The 10,937-nt window shown below is 31.9% G+C and overlaps 1 protein-coding gene across 3 annotated transcripts; it reads left to right on the top strand.

The window, feature by feature from the left end:
* The first annotated feature begins 320 nt into the window (after nucleotides 1–320).
* On the top strand, nucleotides 321–10,589 carry Axs (Abnormal X segregation). Of its 3 annotated transcripts, none has more exons than XM_085956728.1 (11): nucleotides 321–505; nucleotides 1,451–1,749; nucleotides 2,319–2,712; nucleotides 3,320–3,495; nucleotides 4,005–4,163; nucleotides 4,649–4,856; nucleotides 5,189–5,409; nucleotides 7,192–7,422; nucleotides 7,784–7,927; nucleotides 8,461–8,715; nucleotides 9,903–10,589. In XM_085956728.1, exons 2-11 carry the CDS (start codon nucleotides 1,555–1,557, stop codon nucleotides 9,975–9,977), a joined length of 2,058 nt encoding a protein of 685 aa, XP_085812854.1. In that variant the 5' UTR covers nucleotides 321–505; nucleotides 1,451–1,554; the 3' UTR covers nucleotides 9,978–10,589. The 3 variants fall into 3 exon arrangements, with proteins under 3 accessions (XP_085812854.1, XP_085812852.1, XP_085812853.1); XM_085956726.1 differs by lacking the exon at nucleotides 321–505 and adding an exon at nucleotides 694–889; XM_085956727.1 differs by lacking the exon at nucleotides 321–505 and adding an exon at nucleotides 916–1,196.
* Nucleotides 10,590–10,937: the final 348 nt, after the last annotated feature.

The following is a 10,937-nucleotide window of genomic DNA, read 5'->3' as shown; positions in this document are numbered from 1 at the left end:
AAAAAATGCTTGCATTAAAAATCATTCATAGTTTCGCCTAACTAGTAAGAATAATATTCGGAAACACAGTCAGATTATTAATAATAATATTATTATCTATTCAGAGTAATATAAACTATTTCTGCCTATCCATAGATGGCTATTTTCATACTCTATTTTTTACGTTCCAAACTATTTTAAGATTAGCACGCACGTCGCACTCCTAGAAACACGAAAATAGATATTTTTGTTTATATCACAAGCGTTTGTATTGGATGATTCTATTTTCACACTGTATATTGAATTCAAACTCTTTATAGTTATTTATTAATAAAAATAAAATTGTTAGTATACTTACGGACGCTAATAGACGTCCGCAATTAAGTGCATTTAATAACAGAAATGTTAATTATTATTATCACAATTGAGTTATCAGCTGTCTTCACGATTAATTAGTCTGGACTCATTTTCTTTGGTACCTAGGTACACGTAGGTATCTATCAAAATTAAATAATACGCTGCGGACGTAAGTAATAACACATTTTTATTCTCAAATTTTGTTGATATTATAGAAGGTATCATAAAGAAAAAATAAAAATGATTGACACGATCATGTCATTATTTATAAAATTTAAAGAAATTTTCTACTACGCTTCTCTAAAAATAATATTCATGTCCGTAGGTTTTTACTATGTGTCACATTTTGATCTCTGAGGTCACGTGATTATTTTCCTCAAAACCTGACTCCGCTGCTGCGATCCATTTATTGCTGACGTGTTTATTTTTCTTTAAATTATTGAAATTTCGGTCAATTTCATTGAAGTTTTATAATATTTATGTATTCGGCAATTATTTTTTTGTGATATTTTGGCTTTTTAAGTTCAATTCTATTTCACAGATCTGTCACCAGGTGAGCTCAATGTTTTTAAATTTTAAATGTCACAAACAGCTGATTGTGAAATGTCAATTTTATAATATTTTGTGAGAATATTGAAAATATATCACGGACACCATAAATACGGTGCTATTTATACTCAAAGTTATACAATGAAAGAGGGACAATTGTGATTTTTTTTATACATTACCTAACACCTGCAGCACGGCAGGTTGTAAAAAACTGTTCTACACAGGATGTACACCAACTTATATTAATTTTCAACTTGTATGTTGTATAATATTGAAACAATGTCAATATTATTAATGAAAACATAAAGCTGGTAGGTAAATTTATAATTTAGTTTTCCTTGATATACTTCTGTTGTGATGTACAAATTTTGAATTAAATTTTTACTGTGCATAACCTCAAAAAACTTTTTATAATAACTTCATTTATATTCGCTGCTATGGTGCGAGGTCCCTAGATAATCTACAGAAAATTTTCCCACCAGCCACCAACTTCAATAAATTCTTTGAAATGTACAAATTATAATTTTATTTTATTTAAATTTCTTTTTTCTTCAATTTTTTACAGATTCACTTGTTCAAACATTGATTACCTAGGTACTCAATCTATGTTACAATAATTATGTCCTTTTTTGAAAAGATATTTTGAAGCAATTGTCGCTGTATAATAAAATGTCTTCGTATCAAGATGACGGGAGTTCATCGGACGACAGCATCCGAGTATTCCCACAAACGTATATAGTTCTAAAATTTACTCCCAAGGCCAATGAGAAAGCGTTGGCTTGGTTTATTGCGAAGATTAAAGGCAAAAGACAAGATGGCGGTGCTGAATTATTAGTGCGCAGACAACCATATAAGGAAAATGAGGTTTGTATTTGACATAAGTAATTAAAATATTCTGTGCAGTGTAGTTCGTATTTCTTCCGGCAGGATCGCTACTATCGTTCTACTGCACATGTGCACTGCCATGCAAGTACCAATTATTGCTTGAAAAGTCAGAACCTTTTGAACTTTTTTGATACATTCATGCAACTTGCACAATAATACGTATTGACACGTGCATTTCTTGTTATGGCCGCGATAATATGTACTGTCAGCAGTAAATCCATGCTCGTGTAAACGGGGTACAACACGTGCATTAATATTATTATGTGATTTGTCGATGAGTATCAGGGAGTCCTAGTATGTTGAATCCTAACAGCCTACCTCCACCCGTCGCCACTGCTACACTGTCTCCGTGACTCTTGCCATGTCAAACTTGTAGGAGGTAGATTGCGTATGGTGAGGGTGGTTCAATATTACTTATTAACAGATCACAAATAAGAAACAAACTAATAAATTACTAACATCTTGTTACTTTAAAATAATAATTATTTAACTATTTCTTTTATAATATCGTATACTTCTAATTGTTTTTTTTTTTTGTTTTCTGACAGGGTCTTATACTTCATATATCGGCGTCGAAAATAAAATTTCTCCAGGTCGCTGAAGAAATTGAGGTGGTCAAAATGGACCACTCTGGAGTCATCCGAGAGTTTGTAGTCAGCCAATTGGAAGAGTTTATAAAAGAGGGAATGCATGTGGACGATTTTTTAACTACCGCCGAGAGACAAACGATCGTGCGACATGAATTAGAAAATATCAGAGCCCTCGCTGATGAGCTTATCGTTCCTGGCTACAGTGGCAGCATCATGTATCAAGGACAATCCATAATACAGGCCCTTATGAAAGAAGGGGTTTTAGAAAAAATATATGCATTACATGACGAAGAAGCACTGAGAAAACTGGGATCTAAATGGTTTATGGCACTTTTTAGTAAACAGCCGTATGGTAAGTAATGATAATATTTTGTTTTCACTTTTTAAACATATATTGCAACCTCAGGTAACTGACTTTAAGATGGAAAATTTGGCTCAATCACATATGCCTCTTTCAAAATCCGCTACGATTAACTGTCATTTATGAAACAGAATCAATGTGTCTATCAATTCCCGCTATAACACTACTTACTGAAACATTCAAAAACCTTTTTAGTTCAAAAAGTTTTTATTGATTTTCTCAACATAATGAAAGTGAGCGGGTTTTGTAACTTAGCCACACATATAAAAATAGGCGTTGTGTTTGTATGATCGATTCTGTTTCGTTTTTCTGTCTATCTTAGTCTGCATTTAACAGACTGTTGATTTAACTTGATGTGAATTTTCTATGCATAACAATATATTTCATTTTCTGTGAGAGATTTCACATAAATTATTATATGTACCTTTTATAAATTATTTTTACTCATAATTGATTGACAAACATTCAGTATAAGCGACGCGCACCAAACCAATGCAAGAGAGTTATAACTTATAACTCCACACTACAGCATATGTATATCAATGATATTTATTGCAGAGCAATATACTTTAATGTTATAATATCTTATCTCTTTCAGAGGAAATCCGAGTCTATTTTGGAGAATCTGTGGCGTTATATTTTGTATTCATAGGATTCTATACGACCGCCATGATATTTCCAATGATTCTCGGTTTCTTTCAACTATTTCTGAGTTACGAAGCTTTAACATTCTTCTGCGTGTTCAATGTTTTATGGGTTATCGTATTCTTGGAGGTAAATATTCTATAAAATTATTTTTTGTTTGTTTTTTTTCTCTACCTTGTTTTTTCTCTAGTTGATTTACTTGTACTTTTTATTCTGAATGTCATGTTGTGAACGTCTTGAATTTATAATTTGTTATGTGCTCAATGTGTCTTTTTTTTTTAAATAAATAAATATTTATTGTAATTCCCATTATTATTGTACATATTCAAGTTTTGTATCTTTCTTATAATATATTTTTTGTTACAATTAGTAGTTAAATATCAATTAAGTATATTATTTCGGTTGTCACATTATAAAAATAAACAATTTATCCTTGCTTAACTCTTTCACTGCGGACCAGTTAATTACTATTTAATTACCAAATTTAATTAACATGCTAATAGTATCTAATAATGGCCATCGAATGGCAATGCATCAGTTGCGTTGGACGCACTGAATGAGTTAAGTAGACAATATCTTCTCTCTCGGTCACATTAGAAATATTATTTCAAACCTTTTGTTTTGCTCATGTCACTTAGATGTGGAGGCGAAAAAGTAACGAACTGGCATTCAATTGGGGGACAATCGGCATGACGAGCTTGGACGAACCTAGAGCCAACTTTCGCGGAAGAATGGGAATAGATGGTGTCACCGGAAAAGCGCAACCCCAAGCACCAAGATGGAAAACCAACTTAAAAGTATTATTTTGTTACTTTACTCAAATGAACTTCTCTTTTGATAATTTCCTTTCATTTTCTTGGTTCATTATACATAGCATAAACTTAATTTCGTTACCTACTCATACTTGATAAAGCTCACGATGTTGGCAAAACATGTGTCATAAAAAATTAATATTTATATGTAGTGAATACCAAGGTTATTTGCTTACCTACTTTTAAATCCTTCAGAATTCTATATTATAAATATATCATTCGATATATCATAATTCTAATTACTTACCTACCTATTTTCTTATGTCTTTCCCTTGTATTCCAGTGGTTTTTATTGCATATTTTTGTGTTTTATTCAGATATGAACTCGATCTCAATGCTTTACGTATATCTGTTTCCGATAAAATACTTCTTGGTGAACAGTGATACAGCAAACTGCATACCTACAATTATTTTTCGGACACGGAATACCTGGTGATAAATTCATTTTATAAACAATTTTATATCTTCAGATGTACTGCGTTTCTCTACCAATTGTTTTCCTGTGGCTGTGCGGAGGTTTTGTTATCATGCTGTGGTCGTTTTGGGCAGAAGATGAGTTGAAACTGCAGCTGGAACCCGACAGTTGGTTGATAATGATCCCCAGTATCATATACACGGCAATTGTATTCGTGGTGAATTTAATATACAGAAGTTTTGCCACATATCTCACGGAATGGGGTATGTTATAATAAATGGTTTCATTATTTATGTTGTACTCTCTTAGTTACAGTCTCTTTATATTAATTAATTAAAATAATAGTAAGTTTAATGAAACAATCTATGAAACACCACTGCACAGCTAAATGTACATTGCTTCCTTTCTGCATATATAATATGAATGTTACGGACCAAGTGCTTAATTGGTCATTATATACAATACATAACGCCCAGGGCATTATCTACATATACATACATATTCCCAATTAATGATTTGGTTCATGACATATATTATAATATTCTTATTATCTTTATGATGTTAATGGTGTGCTTTTAATTAATTTTTTTTGTAGAAAATCACCGCACCCAGTCGCAGTACGATAGACATAGAGTCATCAAATTAGTTCTCTTTGAATTCGTTAACAACTTCATGTCACTCTTCTACATAGCATTTGTAATTCAGGATCCTGAAATGCTCAAACAGCAAGTTGCCATTATGCTTATAATACTCCAAGCCATCAATCACCTACAGGAAGCCATATTACCCCTTATTTTACGCGGATCATTTAATAAGGTTTACATTTTATATTTTATCCATTAGGGCAGTGTTTTTTTACTGGTGTGCTCTGAAAATCCTCCTACTGTAAATTAAACCAAACCATAATAGATAAAAAATATTCTATCTATAAAATATCTAACATTATGTATGATTTAATGACATAATGTTAGATATTTTATAGACAGATGAATATTTTTTGACTGTTATCTATTATGACTTAGTTTACGCAGGGCTTAATTGAATTTTAAAAACTAACTAACACTCTGCAATTTATATTCTTAGTTCAATGAAAACAAACAAGTATGACTGCACAAAGTTTAGCATGCACTATTTATGTCGGATCTTAACAGCCGACCTCCAACCTTCGCCACTGACGTATAAACACCATAATATAACATCAAAGATTCTAACAACGGACATCCATGACATTGATTGTGAGATATATAATTAGCTAGGGACAATCAAGTGATCATTGTTTGACAGTTTATCTACACGAGTATTATTGCGCCCGTACACGTGAATAAATCTACTGCCAGCAATAGTGCGTATATCGCGACCATAACAAGAAAATGTACGTGTCAACATGCATTATCCTGCAGTTGGCAAGATTGCATGCATGAATCAAAAAAGTTCGGAAGCTTCTGAATTCTCACTGTCAGCAGTAAATCCATGCACGTGTAAACGGGGCTGCAATTATATTATTATGATCACGTCACATACTGTCACATGCTAGTACGGCGACAAATTTAGTATATGGTTTCGTCATTCCGCAGAATATTTTGAATGATCACTATCTCTATAAATTCAATGATAGAGAGTACCAACTCTAAAGTTTTAGTATTTTGAATTATTATTCATGCTAATTTCAATTAATTTTAACATTTTCTACGTGTGCGTACGTAAAAATTACTTGTGATATTGCATCCATAGATAATATTTTGAATTTTTTGTGTCGATATAGCGCGGTACGCGTGAGGTGACCGCATTGTTGTTCTGGTGATTTCGGCAGATTTTGCTAACTGACAATTTTCGTTTAAAGGTTCAAAATGTGCTACGGGATGGGACCATCAGTCTGATAACATTTTAAATAAGTAACAAGAAAAACGACATGACACATTTTGTTCCTGTAGCGACAGCTTTCTGTGACTGCATGTGACAGCACATAACATGATCATAATGTATTTGTTTAGCATGACAATCGATCAGCAAAGTAACTTTTCTCATGTATCGAGCGTCATCAGTGATTGCTTCGTTCCCAATGTATTGCACTTTTCATTGCACAAAGTTGAAAAACACTGCATTAGAGGCACAGAAAATTTCTTTTTTTTTTGCATTGTACAACCACAGCTTATAGGGAATATTTGCACATTATATTATATTATTATGTTCTTATCAACTCACACATTTAATTTGCTTTCATAAAATATGTTAATTACCCGCTGAATATACCTACATAATTTTAGAAACATACAAATCGTAATTTTCTTTTATAAAAATGTTTGCACCAAGTGGGACTTGACCCCACAACCATCGCATTCCAGACAGAGTGCTTTTATCAAATTTGAATGAAATTTAATATATATTTTTCTATTTCTCGAAAAAAAACCTAATACATAATATATATTCCGATGTTTAAAGTTATATATACCTACCTATCAATTAAAAATTTTACATTCTTAAATCTTATTTAAGTAAGAAAAGATTTTAAAGTACTTTATATTAATTATTTTTATCATTATGATTGAAATATTTTAACAGATACAGCTAACTAACTGCTAAATAAACTGTCTCTTCCAGCTGGATAATATCAAAGGCTTACTATCTAATGAGAATATGACAGTAAAAAAACTCAAACAAAGCTTTTCATTTGATGAAAACCTCGCTGCCCTACCAAACATCCTGCAAGACGTGGAGTGTCTTCAGTATGATGATTCTCGGATACAACAAGCCAATCAGGAGGGGGCAATGGATGAATATGAAGGAACATATGATGACTATTTGGAATTATTTATTCAATTTGGCTATGTTGTATGTAACCTTTTTTAAAACTAACTGTTTGCGCCAATCCTATGTTAATTCCCCAATCTATCTTGTTGATCAACATTCAAACGATAAACACCAAACTACAGGGTGTTTTAACTATGTTAAAAGCACACACTAAATCAGCTAGCTCCGAAACTATCAGGAGTGAATTATGATACAACCTAAATAAACCGTGTGTGACCGTCGTGAAATCAGAGTGAGGGACTTCCTTTGCCTACAAACAACCTTTTGTCCCGAGGCTTTTCCACAAGAACCATCCCAAATACAACCCATTAAATTATCACCACTAAGATAAACTGTCGCATCATTCTTACTTTGTAATTATATTATTATTCATTTTGTTTAGGTCCTGTTTTCGTCTGTATATCCCTTGGCAGCGTTTTGGGCTGTGGCTAATAACATATTGGAAATCCGAGCAGATGCTTTCAAATTGTGCAAAGTCTGCCAAAGGCCTATGGCTCGAAAAGTTAAAGATACGGGGGCGTGGCAGGTAACTTTTTATAATACAATATTAAATAATTATTTTGTATAGCAAGCTATAATAAGTACAGATAAACAAAGCTCTATCCTGTATGTTCTCTCAGTACATACCTGACCCACGAATAACTGGTTTTATACAAACAAAACACCTTTCTTTATTTAGATGTCATCCAAAGTATGATGCCAAAGTGGGGGGCGAACGTCCGACATAATGTGATAATTTGTGAGGATGGGGATAGGGGGATAGCTGTTGTTGAAATTGTGATGTCAAAAACTAACAAGATTTTAAAATATTGAAAATTGTGCAACATCGTTTTTGGACAACCTTTATAACAGTATCTGTACTGGAATCATTATACAGTGGCATGGCACAGCACGGCACGATGGATTCGGCTAAAGCCATTTGCAGTTCTATTGGTATTGTTTCCTTCAATGCTGACAAACAATACTAATACAACTGCGAATCACTTTTGCCGTATCCATGGTGCCACTGTAGAACAATTCCAGTAAACCTGTTTTAATCTATGTTCACATTTTTCCCAGAGATCCTTTGAAATCATCGGCGCCATGTCCATCATGACGAATTGCGGTCTCCTATATCTTTCTCCACAAATCAAGAGCTACGGAGAAAGTTTGGATATCAAACCGGTCGACTGGTTCTTCTATTTTGTTGTACTTGAGCATCTGCTTTTGTTTGTCCGATATATTTTACATCAAGCAATCCCGGACAAACCAGAATGGGTGCGGGTCGCCTTAGCTCGGAGGAATCATATTGCTAAACTTGCCCTTAAAAATGAGGTAAAATATTACTTACAAATTGATATTCCTATCGTGAGATTTCTAATATATTGTAGCGAAAGCACTCATGTATTATTTATTGATAAAAGTCTTCAAATGTGTTATTATATCTCTGTTAGTTAGTAAACCTATAAATTTGTTAGAAGATTAACTGTTTTTGTCTTCTATGACACATTTAAAGAAGAACATCCGCATATTAGGGATTCCAAGATTTTAATAAATATTAATTTTTTTATTAATCATCTGACAAATAGCGAAACTAGATTGCGCAAGACCCCACAATGCAGGAGCATCTGGTGACCATGGGGGCCTTTTTTATAATAAAATTACATAAATTCTTAAACTATTCAAAAAATTACTAGTGTTTTTATGATAAAAGGGAGGGGGGACCAGAATTTGAAGTTCTGTTACTGCAAATTAATGCGACAATCCAATTTCCATTATAATGCCATGAGGACTAAATATTTATAAATTGTTGAGTGATATAATAATAATAAAATTATGTAACTAACAATCTCCCAGTGGCGAAGGGTGAACGTAGGCTGGTAAGATTCGACATAAATAGTGCACATTAAACTTTGTCAATCATTTGTATTTGTTTTTATTGAACTAAGCTACAATTATTTACAGATGGTGTTAGTATTTAAAAATCAATTAAACCTTGCCCAAATTGTTTATGTTTCAGCATTTTATTGGCTATTCAACAAAATAATGCACACTTTTTCATTCATACTTATTTCTTTTCATTGAAATTAGAATACATAATATTATTAATACACACGTGTTGGTTAGTTTTTTTTAAATTCATTAAGCCCTGCCGAAATCAAACCATAGTAGATAAAAAATATTATTCTATCTATAAAATATCCAAATTGATGTATGGTATTTATAGTAACATAATTTTAGATATTTTATAGATAGACGATTATTTTTTATCTATCTATAATAGCTTGGTTTTCGCAAAAAAACTAACCAATACCATCTGTAAATTATTGTATTCTTAGTTCAACGAAAACAAATACATTACTCACAAAGTTTATTGTGGACAAGTTGTGTCAAATCTTAACAGCCTACGTCTATCCTTCGCCACTGCAAACTCTGATATTAAGTCTTCTATACCCGTGTGACAAAAACTGTAATTTTTATTGGACAAAATTAATTTTTTTATTCTGTTTTTTTTTCAACAGAGGTTGCAGAAAAGCACTCGTTTACTCACAAGAAAGTACAGATCTGTTTATGGTACTACTAAAACGAAACTATAATTATTTGACTGCAACCAATAATGTGCCTTATGGTTGTGCCTGTCCCGAATTACTTCCCGGTCAGAATACCTACATTCAGTAGTGACAACAAAATGATGTAGATGACTACAGACAGGAAGCTAAACCAAAACTATATACAGAAATATAAACCATAGACTGGTCAACATAATATTCTTTCTTCAGTCATAAATAATGAAAATACTTTATTTACCACTGAAAATACAATGCAAATAATAATTAGTAGCTATTTTAATTTTAATTATGTAATGAATTGTTAAGTTTTAAATTTCACACAATGTTAAATTAAACTTCTCTCTATGTATTGTTTCTAAGCAGTCATAATATTATCTTCGTGATATGAACGATCCGATACATCTAATCAATAATAATTCTAATTATCCAATACAGGTAATACTACTTAAGTAAAATATGTTTATCTTTCATGACAAACGCCATGATTAAGAAACATAATTTATAAATGGCTATAATGTTGAGAATTCCTAATAATTTTAATAATTTCTTCGAAAAGGTAAGTATGTGATTATTTTATTGGATGTATTGCCATAATTATGGCAACTATAAATATTTACTACATATACTATTAAGACTGCATTATGTATTTAATTAATTATTAACGAAAACGTATATGCCAAATGTGTGCTAATTTGATGCCCTACTTATTTATTTTCAAATATCTACAAGTATTAAGGATGTTATGGTCAAAATGACTTATGTATGGGGTTTGATTATCTAGAATGTCATCTGAGGCATCCGTATTTTACTATCAAAATATTTATTAAAACTTATTTTTGCGGATTAGGGACAAACATGTGAAGAAACCAATAAATTAATTTTTCTAAAATTATCAATGAAATTGCAAATTATCACGATCTTTTTGGATAATATCATATTATGATGTAAAAGCAGAATGATTTATACTAATGTCACAATTATTTTATT

This window comes from Rhyacophila brunnea, unplaced genomic scaffold, assembly GCF_057557595.1.
Source record: "Rhyacophila brunnea isolate RB1 unplaced genomic scaffold, BYU_Rbru_1.0 scaffold_6, whole genome shotgun sequence".
Classification (NCBI taxonomy): Eukaryota; Metazoa; Arthropoda; class Insecta; order Trichoptera; family Rhyacophilidae; genus Rhyacophila; species Rhyacophila brunnea.
This window is presented reverse-complemented; position numbering and strand designations above follow the sequence as displayed.

What these genes read in the sequence shown, in the direction of transcription:
- Axs (XM_085956728.1), top strand. Translation starts at nt 1,555, where the DNA reads ATGTCTTCGTATCAAGATGACGGGAGTTCATCGGACGACAGCATCCGA. An exon ending in TTATTCAATTTGGCTATGTT is followed by an intron (nt 7,423 to 7,783) that starts GTATGTAACCTT and finishes CATTTTGTTTAG; the next exon opens with GTCCTGTTTTCGTCTGTATA. An exon ending in AACTTGCCCTTAAAAATGAG is followed by an intron (nt 8,716 to 9,902) that starts GTAAAATATTAC and finishes TTTTTTCAACAG; the next exon opens with AGGTTGCAGAAAAGCACTCG.